The sequence below is a fragment of the Pipistrellus hanaki genome (assembly GCF_964339955.1).
Source record: "Pipistrellus hanaki genome assembly, chromosome: 1".
In the NCBI taxonomy this organism is placed as follows: Eukaryota; Metazoa; Chordata; class Mammalia; order Chiroptera; family Vespertilionidae; genus Pipistrellus; species Pipistrellus hanaki.
The window spans coordinates 125,414,635-125,436,413 of NC_140503.1; the positions used below are offsets into that span (position 1 = coordinate 125,414,635).

At 42.4% G+C, this 21,779-nt stretch overlaps 1 protein-coding gene across 11 annotated transcripts in view; it reads right to left on the minus strand.

Moving 5' to 3' along the window:
• ARHGAP21 (Rho GTPase activating protein 21) overlaps positions 1 to 20,205 on the minus strand; it is a 139,131-nt gene extending 118,926 nt beyond the window's left edge. For 5 of the 11 annotated variants that reach the window (XM_084867875.1, XM_084867882.1, XM_084867881.1 and 2 more), the window contains exons 1-2: positions 19,236 to 19,594; positions 17,966 to 18,414 (exon numbers count right to left, since the gene is read on the minus strand). In XM_084867875.1, the coding sequence (XP_084724001.1) occupies positions 17,966 to 18,043 (78 nt within the window). In that variant the 5' untranslated portion in view covers positions 18,044 to 18,414; positions 19,236 to 19,594. Of the gene's footprint in view, positions 1 to 17,965; positions 18,415 to 18,802; positions 19,003 to 19,235; positions 19,596 to 19,677 lie in introns of those variants that run through there. The other 6 variants (XM_084867874.1, XM_084867883.1, XM_084867877.1 and 3 more) reach the window with 5 other exon arrangements.
• Between the last annotated feature and the right edge of the window lie 1,574 nt (positions 20,206 to 21,779).

Consider the following 21,779-nt stretch of genomic DNA (forward strand, 5'->3'; position numbering starts at 1 on the left):
CGCAACTATAGTCAAGCTTTTATAAATCATTCCTAAGCATGGTGTATAATTTAATATTAGTATTGTTACAATACCTATTTCCTCGCTATTTAACAGATGTTTACATTAGAGAACTGTGGGTGAAGGATACAAGGTATCTCTGTAGTGTAATAGTATCTCTGTAGTATTTTGCAACTTTCCTGTGAGTATGAAGTTATTTCAAAATAAAAAGTTAGTATGAAAAAGACTATAAACAATTATAAGTAGAAATGAACATCACTATCATCCAGATGTGATCCCAAAATATCATTCACCTCTATTAGACTGTAGGGTTCTTAAAAAATAAAAAAATAAAATAAAAAAAAATGGCTGATTCCAGGTCTTGGGCAGGAAATGCACTAAAAGATGAATTAGAAAATCATACTGAACAGGAAGCTACCAAAGACAATTAGGCTCATGCCTAAAGAACTCAGGAGAAAACTAGAAGAGCCTACCACTAGCAAAAAATGCAACAATGGGGGTATAATAATGACTAAAGCATAAACATAAACACCTACCAGTTAATACTACTAGATAGATAGATAGATAGATAGATAGATAGATAGATAGATACAAATAAGCAGATAGACAGATAGCAGACACATACATAGTTCACCTTCTGAACTGATTTACTTCTATAAATAAAGGGAAAGAATTAAGAAAAGAAATCATAAAGTGTCATATGATTACTAGATTTCCCCCTCCCCCCTAACATATGCAGTTTATACTTTAAAAACATTGGGTAATACGTATCTATATTTCTATATGGACAGTTCTGAAATTCAAACAGGTTTGACAGTTAAAACATGTTTTGTTACTTATTGATGGCAAAACCTACCTTGCCCAAGCTGACATGAAGCTCTTCCCATGTCTATTTATTCCCCACAGTAAAACATCCATGCATTTACAGCATAAAGTACTCTAATACCTGGATGCTGTCACAGAACCTGCAGCACTGCACATTTCTAAAATCTGAAAACTTTTGAATTCTGAAAAACCCAAGAATTTTGGATAGTGGATTATGGATCTACACAAACAGCACTAGAGGTGAGGGTAACTTAATGTCATGAATCCAGAAGAAAAGAATGAGGGGGGGAAACAGGAAGAAGACCCTCTCCCCAAGCAGAAAAATCTGAGCCAGACTGAATGAAGCATGGGATTTACACCAAGAAGAAGGCATGGGAAAGGTAAAATGGACCTGAACAAACATGAAAAACACTTCAGACTTCATGCATATTCAGGGGATAATGAATCTGCCATTTTCTTTGGGTGAATGTTTTATGTTTGACAGTAAGACATTATAAGGAAGAAGTATATGTACTTTATTTTTTAAAATCATTTGTTTATTTTTCAATTACAATTGATATATATTGTTATAGTAGAGACCCAGTGCACAAATTCATGCACAGGAGGAGATGAGAGAGGTTAGCAGGCCAGCCCCGCCCACGATCAGCCCCCCAACCCCAATCAGGGGCGGGCCAAAGACGGTTGGCTGGCTGGCCAAACCCCCTGATCAAACTCCAATTGAACTCCCAGTAGAGGGGACAATTGCATATTACCCTTTTATTCATATAAAGGATTAATTTCAGGTGTACATCCCAGTGACTGGACATTACATAACTTACTAAGCGATCATCCAATAAATCTTGCACCCCAAGACACCACTGATAGTTACTAGAATATTTTTTACTATATTCCCTGTGTTGTACTTTACAACCCCATGCCTATTCTGTCACAACCAATTTGTATTTTAAATGTACTTTAAATCTTGTGACAATTGTTCAGCTTTAAATGAATCACAGGCTTTCTCTAAAAAAAATCTGTAAAATATGATCAAACTAGCACTCTAGAGAAATGATAAGCAAAACCTAAGACACCTATAGGAAATTATCTGCCAAACCAGACCATCTCTAAGACAATAAACTCAGCATATGGGTTTTGCTCACTAAGGTGACACATGGAAACAACAGATTTCAGTTATTGCATACCATAAATTAGCACTTTGAAGACATCAAGTTTCCTAGTTTGCCAAAAGATAATACAGTGTTAATAAAAGTTTTAAGCTGGCTATTAATTTGGCACTGTTTATCACTTAAATAATTGAACACAAACGATTTCCATCTATGTGAAACCAGTAAATCTAGACCAAAGTAAAGATTTTTTCCCTGAATTTTTATTCTTCCTCCTAGTAAAGTTATTATGGTCAAGTTAACACTCTCTCCATTAAATCATCATATTCCTCTTTGGGCTGGGTAACCTTAACTAAGCTCTGTATCTAAGTTTCCACATCTCTAAAATGGATATAATACATACCTAATGGGTTTGTTGTGAGGATTAAATGAGGCACGGTACTTAATAAGGGTTCAAAGTCTCTCTTCAAGCCCTAAAAAATTATTTAAAAATCTATTTTATCTCACTGTATGTGTTCAAGAAACACATTACAACCTAGCACTTACAGTTTATTAAGATTAAATAAATATTAAGGCTAGTGTCAATAGCATAAAATCCTGAAGGGTAACAGCAATACAGAATATACAAAAGCTGTGACACTCAAAACTGGAGACAAACAGATACATATTGCATGCTAGAAATCAAAGAACTACTAAATAACTTTATTTACTTATGTCTAAGCACAAAAAGTACAAACTATATAGTCCATTAACAACCATATCACTTATGCAAAGACAAAATTTTACATGGAAACTGATTTGTAGATTAACAAGAAATGACTTTTCTCCCTCAATTGGCTGTTTTCCTTCTGAATCATCCTCACTCTTTGCCTTGGCCATACTGTTCTGCCTGAAACCCAAACAGAGGCTTCCACACATACTTAAGACTCCCCTTGGGGATTGTCTCTTACTACTGAGTTGTAAGGGTTCTTTCTATATTCTGGAAGCAAGTTCTTGATCAGATATATGTTTTGTAACAGTTTTCTCCCTATCTATGGCTTGATTTTTTTTTTTTTTTTTTTTTTTTTTACTTTCTTAATGGTATTTTACAAAGAGCAGTTTTAACTTTGATAAGTCAATTTACCCCAGTGCTTTTTGAGTCCTATCTCAGACATCTTAGTCTGCCCCAGAGCCATGCATATTTTGTTCTTGACTAGAAGTTTGATTGTCTTAGGTTTTCCAGTTACTTCCGTGTTCTACTGGGGCAAACCTTTCTGAGCGATGTGAGATAACCATAGAGGTTCATTTTTGTCCGTAAGATAGTTACTTCTCCCAGCACCACTTGAATTCACTCCCACTGAATTCAAATGATCATACTCTCCATTCTCTTCCCTAGTTCTATGTATCTATCATTATACCAATTCTATATTGTCTTGGTTTTGTGGCTTTTTGAAAAACAATCATAAAGTAGCAGAGTAAGAAAAAAAAAATAGCAGAGTGAAAATTACAAACTTTTTTTTCAAAATGTCCTTTGCCTTTCCATATAAATTTTAAGAGTCAGCTTGTCTATTTCTGACAAAATAAATTTTAAACTGTGCTGAATTTTAAATTGGAATTGAACTGAATTTACATAGCAATGTATGGCTAAGTCATATCTTAGTAAGTTGAGTTTTCCAATCCACAAACACGGTATATCTTTCTATTCAGGTAGTCTATAAAATATTAAAATAATAATACTATTATTTTTATTCCACTTTCTAATTGCTCATTGATAACATATAGAAAATACTAATTTCTGAGTGGTGACTTTATATATTTGTATCCTTCCTTGCATCCTGCAACCTTGCAAAATTTGCTAGTAAATTTTATTGGTAGATTCCTTACAACTTCCTATGTGCACAATCCTGTTGTAGCTAAGAAAAAGAGTTTTCCTTCCCTTTTTCCTTCCTGTTATCTCTTTTTCTTCGCTTACCGCACTAAGGAGGGCCTCCAGTTTTATGTTCAATAGACGTGTAGACAGCAGACATCCTTGCCCTGTTCCCGTTCTCAGCAGTAATAAAGTATTCAATATTTCACCAAGTACAACAGCAGTAAGAAACCCCTTTACCAAACTGAGTAAGTTTCCTTATATTCCCAGTTTTATAAGAGTTTTTATGATGAATGTGTGTTAAATTTTGTCAAATGTTTTTTCTGCACCTACTTAGATGGTCATATGAATTTCCTCCTTTATTCTGTTAATATGTTAAACTCTTAATAAGCAAAAATGATAAACTAACCTTTCATTCCTGGGATAACTTCAACTTAATCATGATCTTTTGTGTATATATCGCTAGATTTGATGTGCTAACATTTTGTTAAGGATTTTTAGACCTACAACCATGGGGTTATTGGTCTGAATTCCTTTTCTTATAATGTTCTCGTCTGGCTGTTGCCAGGCTTAAGCTGCCTCATAAAAAGAAGAGAAGTGTTTACAACACCTCTATTTTTTGAGTTTGTATAGAGCTGGTATGATTTCTTCCTTAAATGTGTGAGAGAATATATCAATGCCGCCATCTGCATCTAGTTTTCTTTGTCAGGAGGTTTTTAATTCCGAACTCCATTTCTTTAACTCCATTTCTTTAACCTAGTCAGAATTTTTGTTTTTTCTTCTTGCGGCAGTTTTTGTAATTTGTATCTCTTACGGTGTGATACTATGATTTAAAATAAATACACAATTGGTCTCTATTCCCATTTCTGACACAGAGCTCCTAAAACCCTTGGAATTTCCCAAGTGCTGAGAGCATCAAAGGTGGCTTTTGCTATGTTAACGAGGTGCCTTTTGGATGACACCAAAGGAGCACAACATTCCCAGTGGCACAACATTCCCAGAAACAAACAGGGTCAGCTAGGGGTTCTCCCAGGCTCATACCACCCCAAAGAAAACTCCAGTGGTACCTTTTCTCTCCCCATGTGTCCACAGTGTAATTGTAACTGTTTCTACTAATATGATTTTTTATAAAAAATAAAGGCATCTAAAAAAACTCCACCAAATAATCCAATGTAAAATGGGCAAAGGACCTGAACAGACCTTTCTTTTCTTTTCTTTTCTTTTTTTAAAATATATTTTATTGATTTTTTACAGAGAGGAAGAGAGAGAGAGAGAGAGCTAGAAACATCAATGAGAGAGAAACATCCACCAGCTGCCTCTTGCACACCTCCTACCAGGATGTGCCCGCAACCAATGTATTAATATATGCCCTTGGCCAGAATCGAACCTGGGACCTTTCAGTCCGCAGACCGAGGCTCTACCGCTGAGCCAAACCGGTTTGAGCCTGAACAGACCTTTCTACAGAGAGGACATACAGATGGCTGGTAGGTATAGGAAAAAGTGTCCAGCCTCACCAGTCATCAGGGAACCACAATGAGCTTTCAGCTCACCCTCTTAGAAGGGCCATTGTTAAAGACCAAACAATAGCAAGTGTTAGTGAAGATGTGCAGAAAAGAAACCTTGGGGACACTGTTGGTGGGAATGCAAATTGGTACAGCCAGAATACGGAGGTTCCTCCAAAATTAAAAATAGTACTATCAATGATCCAACAATCCCATTTCTGGGTCCTTTTACAAAAGAACTGAAATCTGGACCTTGAAGATAATATAGTTGCGTCAACATGGATGGACCTGGAGGACAGATGCTAAGTGACATAAGCCAGACACAGAAAGACAAAATACTGTACGATCTCACTTATACGTGTAATCTAAAACAGTCAAACAGGTGGGTGCAACCAATCAATGTGTCTCTCTTACATCGATATTTCTATTTCTCTCTCTCCCCTCCACTAGCTTTAAAAATCAATGACATAGATATCCTCAGGTGAGGGCTAACAATACACACACACACACACACACACACACCAAATACCATTTTTAAATAATAATTAAATTTAAAAATAAAATTGGCCTGATCTGTTTGGCTCAGTGGATAGAGCATCGGCCTGCAGACTGAAGGGTCCCAGATTCGATTCCAGTCAAGGACATGTGCCTTGGTTTTTAGGCACATCCCCAGTGAGGGGTGTGCAGGAGGGAGCTGATTTGATGTTTCTAACTCTCTATCTCTCTTCCTTCCTCTCTGTAAAAAAATCAATAAAATATATTTAAAAAAATAATAATAATAAAATAGCCAAACTCATAGAAGCAGAGTAACTGCAGGACTTGGAAAAGCAATGGTCAAAGGGTACAAAGTTTTAGTTATTCAAGATAAATAAGTTCCAGAGATCTACGATACAGCGTAGTATGCCTAACAATGCTGTAATGTATACTTAAAATTTGCTAAGGCGGTAGATCCTATACCACAGAATCATAATAACAACAACAATAATCAAGGAGGTAGAAGGAAGCATTGGTGGTGATAGATGTGTTTATGGCCCTGATGGTGGAGATGGTTTCAATGAACACAACTCTACACACTCACAGAGTTGTATACATTACATAGATACAGTTTTTCCTATACCCCAATAAAGGGATTTAAAAAAAAAAATCTAAAAATATTCAGAACTCTGAAATATTTGGGCACCTAAGAGCTATTATAAAAGTGGGACCTTTCAAGAAGCTCTGTTTAAACAGCTTTATTTCAAAGTCAATTAGAGAAGCTAGGATTTTCTATTAACTCTCAGTGGCATTAGCACTGGGGTCCAAACTAAACATCACTTCCTAAAAGAAAAGAAATACATCCCCTTATATGCCATCACATTCAAGGGCATCAGTCTTCTAAAACGCTTTCCTTAATCCTTCAAATTCAAATCATTCTCTTTCCAGATGCCTATCAACCTTGATAGTGCTTTCTTCATTGATTCACTGGTTTGGTTCTGCCAGATCCTCTTTGTTAGTGGCTTTGCTCCTTCTCCAACATCACTCTCACTGACGTCAAGAAATCCTGCTTCTATTGCAGAATTGGCAGCAGGACTCTGTAATTAGTTTACATTGTATTTGCATTGGATTAGCCAATGTATCTCCCAATCAGTAAGACTGAAAAGACAAGACTGATTAAGTAAATAGACAGAATAACTGCTGGTGTTAAAGGAGAAAGGGTGTGTAAATGTTAATGATTTGTTTATTATTTATGTTTGAATGATTTCTGAAAACCCTTAGGTAAAGAACAATATATACTTTTCCTTCCACTGTAAGTTTTCCTATTCTTGATAGTTAATCTAAACAAATAATTACAAAATGCACCTAAGAAATTAATCTAAGTTATTTGCATAAAGAAAGTGGCATGAAACAAATTACTTTTATAATACAGCTAAAAAGTTGCAGCTTTAAAGTAACCGAAGTCAGAGTTCAATCCACCTTAAAAATGTTAACTTTTGATTAAAGTATTACATACAAAAAAACAAACATATTACTTGAATTTTAAAGTGCTTTTTTGACACAAAATGTATTTTAGTTGAAAAGAATATTATTTTGGAAAATTAATGACATAGAAATATGTTTAATTACAAATAGAAAAAATAATTTTAATCTTAAAATTTTCACTGGTTCATACTCAAATTTTCTCTCCATATTTTGCCTCTTTTCTTCATAATGATTTCAAAGTGGTCAGAAAAATTCACAAGTCAGGGTACTATAAGAATTTAGACTTAGAAAGTAGCTGTGGATGTCACTTTCTTCTGTTCTCACATTGAAAGAACACCAGGAGGCCTTTTAAAAAAAAATAAAAATTAAGGTTTTGGGGTCTCAGCCCCAGGGATTCTGTTCTGATTCATTAGATGAAAGGTGGGGCTAAGAATCTGTAGTTTTAGCTGAAATCGGTTTGGCTCAGTGGATAGAGCATCAGCCTGCGGACTAAAAGGTCCCAGGTTCGATTCCGGTCAAAGGCATGCACCTTGGTTGCGGACACATCCCCAGTATGGGGTGTGCAAGAGGCAGTTGATCGATGATTTTCTCTCATCGATGTTTCTAACTCTCTATCCCTTTCTCTTCCTCTCTGTAAAAAAAATCAATAAAATATATTTTAAAAAATAAAGGTGATAGCATTTGCATTAAAAAAAAAGAATCTGTAGTTTTAAATTGTCCAAGTGATTCTAATAATCATTCAGAATTACCTAACTTAAATTCCTACCCAAGCAGGAATCCCCTCTGTCATCTCTTAGCTGAAGGCCATCTACCTCTGCAAAGAACACATTGGCCCATTTAACTATCGATCTACTAATACTAGTTCTGCCCTTCAGAGCCATAGAAAATTTTAATTTCTTTTCCATTCTATTATTCTTGAAAACATCTTTTTAAAAAAATATTATTGATTACAGAGAGCAGAGAGAGAGAGAGAGAGAGAGAGAGAGAGAGAGAGAGAGAAACATCATTGATAAGAGAGAATCATTGATCAGTTGCCTCCTGCACGTCCCGTACTGGGGATGGAGCCCACAACCTGGCATGGAGCCTGGCATGTGCCTTGACTGGGAATCAAACGTTATCTCCTGATCCAAAGGTCCACACTCAACCACTGAGCCAGGCAGGCTGGATACTGAAAATACCTTTATGCCGAAACCGGTTTGGCTCAGTGGATAGAGCGTTGGCCTGCGGACTGAAAGGTCCCGGGTTCGATTCCAGTCAAGGACATGTACCTTGGTTGCGGGCACATCCCCAGTAGGGGGTGTGCAAGAGGCAGCTGATCGATGATTCTCTCTCATCAATGTTTCTAACTCTCTAACCCTTTCTTTCTCTCTGTAAAAAAATCAATAAAATATATTTAAAAAAAGAAAGAAAGAAAATACCTTTGTGCAGTGCTTTTTAAGAAATGTATCTTTATTGCTGAAAATATTACAGATGTCCTCTTTTCCCCCCCATTGACCCCTTCTAGCCTGCACCCCTGCCCCAGGCCTTCACCACGCTACTGTCTGTGTCCAGGTTCACACATATATGCATATAAATTCTTTGATTAATCTCTTCTCACCCATCCACCCCCACCTTCCTTCTGAGATTTGACAGTCTGTACAGTGCTTTTTAAGAGTTTCTTCTTTCCCAATTTACGAAACTGATTGACATATATATCAATTTTGTAAATGGAGATAGATAGGTGATAGGTGGATAGATAGATAGATAGATAGATAGATAGATAGATACTAGTAGATCTCTCTCCCCCTCCTGATAGGCAGAGAAGGATATCTAAAATATATTAATAAATGGGGGGTGAGGGGGGGGGAGAGTAAATGGAAAAGTTTCCTAAAAGCATTATAATAAAGATCTGATTTATTTTTTAATTTTTTTTGTTAATCCTTACCTGAGGATATTTTTTTCCATTGATTTTTAGATAGAGTGGAAGGGAGGAGAGACAGAGAGAGAAACATCAAAACGAGAGAGACACATTGACTGGTTGCCTCCTGCGCACACCCAGACTGGGATGGGGATTGAGCCTGCAAATCAGGTAGATGCCCTTGACTGGAATGGAACCTGGGAATCTTCAGTCCGCAGGGTGACGCTCCAACCACTTAGCAAAACTGGCTAGGGCATAAAGATTCAATTTAAACTGGGTGCCCAAACCAATTTTGTCCCTTCAGAGTCACTAGAGATGAAATATGTTTCCAGAAGCCAACATGCAGAACCCAGAGAAGAGCAGGTCTCATCAATCATACTAATACAAGTTCTTTTTAAATATATACTACATATTTTTATTGATTTCAGAGAGGAAGGGAGAGAGAGATAGAGATAGAAACATCAATGAGAGAGGAACATTGATTGGCTGCCTCCTCCACGACCCACACTGGGGATCGAGCCCACAACCTGGGCATGTGCCCTGATCAGGAATCAAACCGACTTCCTGGTTCATAGGTCAGCACTCAACCCCTGAGCCACGCCAGCCCGGCATACAAGTTCTTTTAAATACAGAACCTTAATTTATTAGGAACATACTGGAATTCAGATATTTAGATATCTCAAGGTTAAAAAAAAAAAAAAAAAAAAGCCTAGATCATAGAAGACAAGACATATCCAGAAGAAATATAATCATTATATCTACTGGTATTTAAGGATATTCTCTACATTGTAAGGAGAAAATAAAAATATTCTTAAGAATATAAGTCCTGCCCTAGCCGGTTAGGATATGGATATGGACTCAATGGATAGAGCATTGTCCTGCGGACTGAACAGTCCCGGGTTTGATTCCAGTCAAGAATACATGCCCAGGTTGCAGGATCAATCCCCAGTAGGGTGTGCAGGGGGCAGCCAATCAATGATTTTCTCTCATCATTGATGTTTCATAACTATGCCAGAGATCTCTTCAGAACATAGACAACAAGGGGAAAAGGCAATAAGTAACCAATTCTGAATAAAAAACATGTCCAATATCAAACAGAAAACTCAACAGCAGCTGGTCTGACTACGGAAAAGTAAATACACTCAACTTGACATTTTTTGATAATAGTTTGTTCTAGTCTAAAAACTTTCCCAGTAGATAAATCTTCAGAAATATCAAATTAGGCCGGGACCGGTTTGGCTCAATGGATAGAGCGTCGGCTTGGGGACTGAAGGGCCCCGGGTTCGATTCCGGTCAAGGGCATGTACCTTGGTTGCGGGTATATCCCCAGTAGGGGGTGTGCAAGAGGCAGCTGATCGATGACTCTCTTTCATTGATGTTTCGAACTCTCTATCTCTCTCCCTTCCACTCTGTACAAAAATCAATAAAATATATTAAAAAAAAAGAAATATCAAATTAGGATTTTAAATCTATTCTCTTATTCACAATCTACACAGTGGAATTTCTTATATATTACCAGATAATTAGAAAAAAGAGAACTTACAAAAAGACATTTTTCATCTCATTAAGTTTCTTCAACCCGCAGTACAGTATTTCCATTGTCTTTCAGATTATTTTAGAAGTACAAAAGGCCATCTTCCAGATTTCACTGCGAAATAAACTATTTGCACAATACTCAGTTTTTTAAAGAATATGACAGCTTGCCTGGCTGGTGTGGCTAAGTCGGCTAGAGTCAAGAGTTCAATTCCTGATTAGGGCACATAACCAGGTTGCGGGTTCGATCCTTGGTGGGGATGCATAGGGAAGTCAACCAATTGAGGTTTCTCTCGCACATCAATGTTTCTCTCTCTTCCTCTCCTCCTTTCTTTCCAGAATCAATGAAAGTCATCTTCAGATAAGTATTTTAAGAAAAAATAAAAATATGACAACATAAACTAAAAAAAAAAAAAAAAAAAAGCTTCATTTTGGTGGAAGCAATCTAAACTTGAACTTTTGAGTGAAGTTGTCTTCCTATTTAAACTAAAAGAATATATGAAAAGCTCATAATATCTTAACATATTTAATTCCTTATGGTCAATTAAAATTAGATAAATACTGGGACAATTATAAATCCAATAACCTTTCTTTTTACTAATCTAATCACATCAACCAGAAAGAAAAACAAGTGCCTACCATATGGTCTCTCTGTAACAGAAAATAGCTGCTTTCAATGCCAGCATCTGTGCATCTTTATCAACATTAGCAGTGCCCATACTTACATGAGCACATCATTAAATATAATAAGATGACAGGTCCCTTCACAAAACAAAGAACAAAAGAAACTGAAGATCACTTCTGCACCAGATTATATTTGACCTGCTCATAACAAAGCAATGACAGATCAAAGATTATGTAATCAAGAAACAAGGACTTCATAACATGTTTAACTTGGAAGAAATGAATGCTAAGGAACACTGACAGTGTATGGAAAATTTTCCTTAGTCTTGGGTCCTCAGTTTTTTTATGGCCTTTCTCTAGTGATAGGTCCCACTCTGCACATTCAAATCCAGACTTTTGCTGAAATGCCACCTAATGGTGCCTGCTGCTGGCACTGCTGCTATTCTTAATCCCAACAGGCTTCACCTTGAACCCTAACTTGCAGCATAAAGCCCCTGACATGCAATGGTTATTCTGACAGATTCGAGTACATGACCGAACACACATTCAAAATTAAATGATAGCGTTATGTTATACTACAACTAGTCCAGAATAAATCCTAGGCTTCCAATTAGGAATACATAGGCTTTTAAAACAATGTAGAAATATTGTTTTTAGTAGTATGCATCTTTTTCTAAAAGTGTTTAAGCATATTTTAAGCAGTATCAGTTTTCTAGAAACCAGATTTTCACCAGACTGATAAAAGAAAATTGCCTATTTTTAAAAAATAGGTAAACAATGTCTTTTATTGTAGTTTTGGATTTAAACAAAAAAGAGAAAACACAAAAATAACATAATCCAAAAATTCTCATCATTCAGAATTACCATCTGCCAACATGTTGTAATAGTCAACATTGTGATCATTCTTGGCTCATAATAAAATCTTTGATATTAAGAAGTAAAAAATATAATAAGGAGCTTTCCCATACTTGCTATTCACTTATTTTAAGAAAAAAATATGTGCACACAGACATATTTTCTTTCTATACTTTCTCCACCAGTCTGATTCCACATTCATTAGTCTTTTAATTACTATGATCTCACCTCTCAGTACAAATTATTTCATACATTTGTACTACCCAGTGCCTTGGTTACTGTTACTTGGTTACCAGCTTCCCAAAGATAAGAAAAGATGGAAAGAAAAACGGTACCAAATGTTAATAGCAGTACTACTGAAATTATAGGTCTAAGGAAGAACATACACTGCATACTCTACATATTTTTGTATAATGTGAACTAAGTATTCACATATCATATACCTAGAACGAAGCTCAATGACATTTTGGAGTGTTTCTCAGTCTCATTTTATTCATTCATTGGGAAAAAAATCTGAGGTCCTAAAAGTGCTAAGTATTCTTCCAAGTACAAGAAATACAATGTGAACAAACTGCACTTAACACATTCTAGATACAGTATCCATCCAAATAAACATGCAAAACTCAGAGAAGCATGCCAGAGGGATATTATGTGACAGAGAGAAAAATAAAGCAAGGAAGGAGGGCAGGCCTTGCCATAGGAGCAGGGGAGAGGCGTTCAAAAAGCAGAATGGCCAGTAAAGGCTTCACACAGTAGATGGCCTCTAAGCAAAACTAGAAGTAGACAAGGAAGCCAGCTGTGAGGATACCCTGGCAGGGGTGGGGGTGTCACAAGGAGAGGAGAGGGTACAGCAAGTGGGCAGGCTCTGGGGAATGGCATGTGTGGTGTGTGTGCGCAAGAGCAAGAGTCCAGAACGCCCAGTACAGAGTAAGGGGGATGGGGGGGGGGGGGGGGTAACTGGAGGTGAGGAGCATAGACTGTGCAGGGCTTTGTGGGGCAGTCAGAACTTTTTTTGGCTTTTATCCTGGGGGAAATGAGAAGCCATTAGAGGAATATGAGCAAAGCAGTGACATGATCTGTTTTTTAAAAGGTCCACTCTTATTACCATGGCTGAGAGACCAGTCAACCAGACTTGCATGCTATACCTGAGAAAAATGAGAGATCAAAGATCACTCCCAGATGCCTGGCCTGGAAGGGTGGGATTACTATTGCTCAAGATGAGAAAGACTGTAGAAGGAGCAAATTGGGAAGGTGAGCGGGGGTGGAGTGGGGCGGCGGGAGGAGGGATGTAGAGAAGCAGGAATTTGGTTTTGGATAAATCTACTTAATATCCAAGTGGAGTTTCTGTGTGGTCAGATCAGTTGGATATAGGAGTCTGAATTCAAGGGGTAAAGACACACAAACATGCATGCATACATATATAAAATAGCAGTTTTACACTCAGGGATCGAGAAAGAGGAAACAATAAAGTAGGAGGGTAATCAAGAGAGTATAGTGTACAGAAATCTAAGTGAATATTCAATAAAAATTAAGACCTTTCCTGCTCATTCATTCATTCAACAAATATTTATTAAAGCACCTACTATGTACCACACACTTAGAAACAAACATGGTCCCTATTCTTATGGGGCTTGCAATCAGGGGGAATACAGACAAACTTTTAAGTGCTATTCCTAATATGGTACAAGGTGTCTTGGGATACTGCACTAGGGGGAACTAATCCATTGTTGGACGATCAGGGAAGGCTTTCCCTGGAGAATACTGAAAAGTGCTGAAACCGGTTTGGCTCAATAGATAGAGCGTTGGCCTGAGGACTGAAAGGTCCCGGGTTCGATTCCGGTCAAGGGCATGTACCTTGGTTGCAGGCACATCCCCAGTAGGGGGTGTGCAAGAGGCAGCTGATCGATGATTCTCTCTCATCGACGTTTTCTAACTCTCTATCCCTCTCTCTTCCTCTCTGTAAAAAAATCAATAAATTATATTTTTTTAAAAATGCTGAAGAAAAGTACAGAATGATGAGTAAATCAGCTAGGGAGAGGTGAAGGTGGAGGAGGCGGACTGAAGGAAGGGTGAAGGAAAGTTGCACTGACAAGGACCAGAAGTGAAGAGAGGCTGATGCCCCAGGGGAACTGAAAGCAGCTCAGTGGAGGATGTACACAGAAAGAGGAAACAGATGAGAAAGGAGATGGGCAAGCCAGACAGTCATTGTCCGGTGAAACTTCTCAAAGTCTGAACTTTATTCCCAAGGCAATGGGGAACCAGAAAACGCAATGATCAGCTTTCCACTGCAGGAAGAGCAGCCTGTGGCAGGGACAGAGCGATGGAAGAGGACAGCCCGGCCTGGGTTCACCATGGAGATGTAGCTGGCCGTAGCTCAGGTAGTGACAGTAAGATTTGGAATGTGGACTCAATAGGACTTTGGATAGCAGGAAAGAGGAGTAAGATGAGTCAGGGGTGATAACCTAGTTTCTGACCTGGACAAATAAGGAGATAGTGGTGCTACTCACTAAAAGAAGAAACACAGGTTGATGGTAGGGGAACAACAATTTGCTGAGTTTGAAATGCCTGTGGGCTATCCAAAAAAATAAAAACACTGATAAACAACAATTGGCTATACAGGTCTGGAGATAAAGCATAAAATCTGCAAAAGAGTGCTAATTTGGAATCACGACATACACTAAGTTAAAGCCAGGGAGAGTGTAAAATGAAACCCAGGGAATGAGAACAGAGAATAGAGGAACTGGGAGGGCCTGGGGCTGGTTAAAATCAATAGGAAGGGGGCAGAAGAGGAAGAATCCTAAAAACAGAAAGAAAGAGCAGGAGGGAGAGATATGGAGGGAGAGCTGCAGAAGGAACAAGGGAATCTGGGATAAAAGCAAAGTGTATAGAATGTATTCCAGAAAGAAGAGCAAAAATATAAATTTTTATATGAACCCATGTACCAAAAATGGCTTCTTTTATTATATACACTAGTCCAAAATCAATCAACAAATATTTTTCATCAGCTATAATACATTATAGTCATAGGATAAACTTAGTCTAGGTGAAGAAGCAAAACATGAAATAAGTTAATTAGCATTAGTAAGTAAGTTTGTTTTAATAATAGATGGTGATATTGCTGAACGCTTGGACAACACTATGAACTACGGATGAAAAGCAAAGTAAATGTTGATATGGGGAAAATAATGTGTCTAGAAAGCTGAAAGCCAATATTTTCATCTTTGGAAAAAAGAAAGAAGAAAAAGCAAGTTTAACCTCAAAGGATAAATACTATATGATATAAAATGGGGAGAGAATATCAGAGGACTCAGAGAGTCTACCTAAGCGATTTTGTAAGCAAAGTTACTCAAGGATAGGTGTCAGAGTACTTCCCAGGTCAAATAGTACACACACACACACACACACACAAAAAAAAAAAAAAACAAACAAACAAAAAACACTTATCTGGCTCAGAATAAGAGAAACCAATTTTGAAAAATACATCTTCAATGGGCAAAGTATATAACTTTGTGTGAACACAATGCGTTATCACTGTATAATGCCAATCTAACAGTCTTCTGGACTGTCACAATTCTTTATTACATAGGATGATTGTTATTTGTTTTTTAGCCTTCCACTATATTCTTGAAGGTGTGCCTACATTTACTGGTATACTGACACAATTAGATTCTAATTCTTAGGATGAATAAAAAATTACTGATTATTTTTCAACAAAGCAATAAATCTTATTCATAGAAGGTGGAATTAGCTAATTAGATAAGACATGAAACGTGGAGTCCTATTAACTCACTACTTGGATTTCTTCCATTCTACAAAGTTACACTTTTTCACTTATAAAAAGCATTAACATTAAAAAATATATGCTCATCTCTTGATTAGGTAAAAACACATACATTATTCCAACACACATTTACAACATAGCTATTGGTTTTAAAGTTTTTAAAGAATGACAATACTATACTAGAATGTAATACTTCAGATAAAATTAAGCACCAAAATTAAGTGCAGTGTTCAAAGACTTAAGTATCTATCACCCAAAGTTGATACTTACACTCAAGTATGTGTATAATCTTTAAATGAGCAAAATACAATGCTTCCTTGATTTCCAGATTAGAAATAATATGGCCATGCCAGCAGTCAGGGCCAAGTGAAAACAAATTTCACAGCCCTTAAAAAAATACATAACTGTCATTGTTAATAAAAGCCAAGTTTGCAACTGGAAACACTGCCTTTTAAGCCAAGGACAAGATGTGTCTATTATAAATTTTTGATTTCAGGACATTCTTTAAATGACCTCCACTCCCAACCCCCCCCCCCAAAAAAAAAATTCAAATAACATTAGTTCTTGCAAATTAATGCAAATGAATGCTAATTAAAGTATTCTCAAGACAATGACAAATAAGGCTTTAGGACCATAGTATATATTATTATGTAACTCAATACACATTAAGCAATCATCAGTTGTAGGCAGACCTTCCAAAAGGAGTGATTATGGTTTACCATGATCAGAGGATTGTGGCATTATACTTAACCATGTTTTTTACCTGCAAGCAGGTGTTTACAGGTGTCAAAAAGTAAAACACTGATTGTAACTGTAAACCTATAGTTCTTATAAACTGTACTATACCTACCTCCCTATTTTCTAGGCACTTTTTAACTCAATATGAAGTAACTACACAATGCGATTTTCTTTGCATGCTTTACAAACAAAAATCATACTTCTGACTCATTTTTATTAAAATGCCAAAACTCACACACACTTGGAACTAGACCTGGTTTTCATGACCACAAAGTTAAAATTTAACACTTCACTGAAGTCCAAAATGAACGCGAGTTAAGGCTCATTTGGGAATGCTATTGCTATCTAAAGTAACCTTCACCCTTTCAATAAAAATATAGGCAGTTCAAAAGTAAAGTGTAGGAGGATAACAGTACTCAGTAGTACATTTAGCAAGCAAATTACAGAAACTATCAATATCAAACTAAACACAATATAGTCATTACAGCAGTAAACTCCAATGTAATGGAAACAAAGATACGAGGCAACAGGGCATATCAATGGATTGTCTATTAATTCTGTCCTGCCTGCTCAAAACATTTCAAGGAGCCTGGCATGAAACCTTCTGGGCCTTTCCCAAGATGCTGGTCTGAAGGCAATGCAAGCCACCCAGCACCCCAGAGCAGCTCACAGGACTTCTGGGAGCCTTAGGAACTATTAGTGAAGGCAGGCGACTTTCAGGGAGGTGCAATTACAATTCTATGAAGCAGTTTTCCAGGGCTGTGCCTAGCATGCCCATTGGGAAAGACGCGTTTTTCTACCCAAAACAGAGATGCGCCTCAACAGCAGCCAGGACACCCACTGGCATCAGAGGGGAAGCTTCAGGAGCAACCAGCACAGCAACCGCCAGCCACCACCCCAGAGAACAAGCCTGCAAGTGCACACCCCAAATCCACAAAGCCATCCCCTCTCCAGGTACTGGGTGGAGGATGGCGACTGAAGGGAAACAAGTGTTGGTATTCCCAGACAAACGAAAGGGGAGAATTCCCCGCTCAGCCCCAGCGGTGACTAAGATGGTGACATTTCAAAGTGAGGAAAACTTTCTTGCAAAGGAATCACTGGCAGTTCCTGGAAATAAAAATGGGTGAGGCTACACCTTGCCAGTCGTCAGGCAGGGGTGTTCCCACCATGCAGCTAAAATAAAAGCCCCTACAAGCCTCTTGTTAGGCCCGGTGGCAAGAAGAGACCCTGTCCCCCCGTCCCGAGAGGGCACCCCCATAAACCCAGGCCACCCCGGGCCGGGGATGCTGCCTCTGCACTTACCTCACAGGCGGGGGGCCCGTGGGCCTTCAGCGTGTCACCATCTCCCTCCGGCTGACCAGTCCGACGTGTGGCCATCATTTCATTTCAAATCACAAAGAAGGGGCCAATCCTTTAAGGTCCACATTGGGCGGAGGGGGAAATGCTGCCCCACAGCAGAAAGGGTAATAATTCCACACCGGGCTCCGAGGAGAGGCAGGGCCGGTGAAACAGATAATGTGCCGGGAGGCAATGTTTTCACGAAGCCCCCCGCAGGGTGATGCCCTGATGATTTCCTCGGGGCTTCAACGGACTGCACCGTGCTCGTCCATTTCTCGAGACTTCAAAAACAAAAGGCCGGCTTCTTGGCAGCTAAGTGAGGCCAACTGCAGAGAGGGTCCCCTTCCTCCCGGGTCCGGGTGCAGTCGGAGTGGGGCGCAGAGGCTCCGGCGTCAGCTCCCCGGAGGCCGCTCCTGGAACAGGGAAAAGTTAAAGGGCGTGAACTTTCTTCCGGCGCTGACCTTCGCCTTGCCCGGGAGCCTGCCCCCAGCGCGCATTCCCAACACCTGGGAAGGCCTTCCGACCCCGTGCGGAGGAGCCGAACACATTAAAGCTGAAATAAGCCTCTCCCGTGGGGAGCGGGTGGAGAGTATATAAATCAGGGGAAAGAAGAAACAACAGGACTGCACGGTGGTGGTGGCGACAAAAGACGCCTAGCTGTGGTGCAGCCTTCCAGAAAAAAGAAAAAAAAAAAAAACACAAAAAACCACCAAAACACAACATTCCCTTTGCAAGTGCATGCAATGAAGGTATTCTCTGTGCAGAAGAGAAGGCGCGCGTATGTTCTTCCGCATCACCCACCTAGGTACACTTACGGGAAGTTTTCTTTCCACGAGACTAAAATGGGATAAGACTTGACAAAAAACAAAAACAAAAACAAAACAAAACAAAACAAAAAACCCCTCCTGGCTCCCCTCCTGCCCAGCCCAGAATAAGAACAAAAAGCCAGCCCGGGACGCGGCCAGCGGCGGGGTGGCTGGGGCGCCCGGCCCGCGCCCCCGGAGGCGGCCGGTTCCCGGCCCGCGGCGGGCGGGGCGGGGACGGCGCGGGGCGGGCGGACCCGGCGCGGCTCCCTCTCCCGGGCATGACTCCGGGGCCACCTCCCCCGAGAGCGACCCGAGCAACTTCCATGTAGTTGCTGCTCCCCCAAACGACCACTCCACAATCTCTTTTCCTTTCCCCGTGGCCACCTAGATGGGGGGAAAAAAATAGGAAAAAGAACACCACCACCCACCTACCACGATTTCCTCCGCCCCTTCCAGAGGCGGGCCGGGGCGCTGGATCTCCGGGGAAGGGCGGCCCAACTATGTAGGTTAGAAAAGGTGCGGGGGGCCCGGGAGCGGAAGACCCAGCGTGGGGGCTCCCCCTTCCCGTCCGCGGGGCGCGGCGGCGGCGGCGGGAGCGCGGACGCGGGTGTGCGCGGGCGGCCGGGCGCTAGGCCGCAGCTCGGTTAATATTCATGAGCGGCGGGGGCGCCCCTCCTCCCGGCCCGGCCCGCCGGACCCCGGCCCGCCGCCGCCGCCGCCGCCGCCTTTGTGCCCTTCCCTCCGCCCGCCGCTCCCTCCTCCGCGGGCGCGGCCCTCCGTCCCTCCGCGGGCGGGGCGGGCCGGTCCGCGGCGGCGGGAGGAAAGCAGCCCCCGGCCAGCGGCGCCCTCGCGGTTGAGGCGGAAACGCACCGGAGGAAGCGGGCGAAGCGGGCGAGCGGCCCCGCGCGGGGGCGGCCCGACCCGGGACAGCGCGCCCCGCGGCTTCGCGCGAGCTGCTCCGATCCGCCGCCGCCGCCGCCGGGCGCTCCGAGGCCGCCGCCCCCGGCCGGCCGCTCCCAGGCCCCGCCGCTCCCTGCCCCGGGCTCCGGGCTCCGGGCCGCGGAGGGCGTGGGCGGGCGGCGGCGGCCGGACGCTCCCTCCTCGCCCGCGCCGGGCCGGGCCGCGCCAAGCCGGGCGATCGCCCAGTGACAGAGGCGCCGCGCTCCGCCGCCGCCGAGCCGCGCTGCCGCTTCCCGGGGGCGGATTTCTCTCGCTTCTTCCTCCCTGGATCCACCTCCTCCCACTCCACCTCCTTCCCCTCCCCTCCCCAGGGGAGGCTCTGGGGCTGAATATTTTATGTCTTGAATAATACGGCCCGGGGAGCCGGCGCTGGAGGAGAAGGCGGATTAGCCTAGGGTTGGGGGTAGCTAGGGGGTGCTGCTGGCCACCCCCTCCCCATGCGCCTCGGGACCTCCGAGCCCTCACGCCCCCAGCCCCGCGCCTCCCCGAGCGCAGGCTCACACAAAACCTCCCCCGCCCGCTCCGACCCCCCCAAAGCTGAGCCGGAGCGCCCCGAAACCGGGCTTATTCCTGGGAAGAGGCTCTGTGTCAGCCCGGCAGGGGAACAATGATACCGAGAGACGCGCAGGATCGAGGGACCACGGGTCCCAGGCTGAGGGGGGCAAGTCTTGGTGAATTTTACCCCCCCCTCTTTTTTTTTTGCAGCGGAAGGGGCAAGAGGCTGCGAGGTGACGTGGGGCTTCAAGATAAGGGTCTTTTCATGCCCAGCGGCAAAATAGCTCCTGGTAACGGGGGACGAGGGTAGCTGCAAGGCGTTATTCATTCACTTGACCCCCTTTTTTTCCCTTAAACCTGAACGCGGTTGGCGCTGCGGAGGGAGGGAGGAGAGGAGGCTCCGCGGCTCCACGCTCCAGGTCCCAGCGCCCCAGGGCCCGGAGCGCCGCCACGGCCCTCGGCACCCAATTCCCCGGACCGGCCCCGCCCCGCCCCGCCGCGCCTCCCAACATCTCCCGCTGCAAACGGCCCAATCGGGAGCCGCGTCTGGGCAGCACGAGCCAATCGGGAGCTGCTGACTCAAGCTTCCCTCCACCCTTTGTCCCGGCCCCCCGTAGGAAAAGCCACCGCCCCTCTGGCTCCCCTTCCCACCCCACCCCCTCTCCGGGGAGGTGGCCCGCGAGCTCCTCTCTCACCCGGAGCGGCGTGCGGACCCACCCGCCTCGGCGGCCGCGAGTGTCAGTCAACTCGTGACCCTCCTCTTCGCCCACGCCGAAGCACACCCCTCCTCCCTTCCCAGTCCTCCTGCTGGTGCTGTTGAGGGTCATTTTCATCCTCCCCTGGAGGGGGCTGCCAGTTATTGTGTCTGTATTGTGTCTGATCCGCCGCCACCACCATCCAGGGGGAGGGGGGAGGGGGGGGAGAACAAAACCTAGAACCCTTGGAGTCTGCTTACCTTTTCCTTCTTTCTTACCACACTATCCCGGGAAGATATAGAGACTCCTCCCCACCCACCCTCACCCTCTCCACTCCTCTTCGTGCTGGCCGCCTCGGGTCCTGTTTCTAGATGACAATAATAATAATAATAATAAGAGAGAATCCAAGATGGCTGCTCGGGTAGGCAACTAGCCGCAGCCGCACACAACAATTTTAATAAAATACAACTAAAATATAAAATGGACATTACCCAGAACTACAGGAAAGTCGACTGACTGGAAATCCTACAACAAGAAGCAAGGAGAAAACCAGAAGGAAGCACGGAGGAGCTGTAAAAGCCCAAGGTACGGAGACATGCGGCGCGCGAGAAGAGGACGGAGCCGGAGAGGAGGGAGGCCGAGTGCCTGGCGGGCGTTCCCTAGCGGAAAGGAGATAAAACTCCAACTGTGCTGGGCCCCTCACTGCTCTGAACCCCCGTTCTGGGCCAGACCCCGGGGACTCAGGCTCAGCCAGAGGGAGCTGGGCTGTAAGTCGGAACCCCGGGGTAGCGGAGAAAGGAGGTCCCGGAGGCGCGCACACTG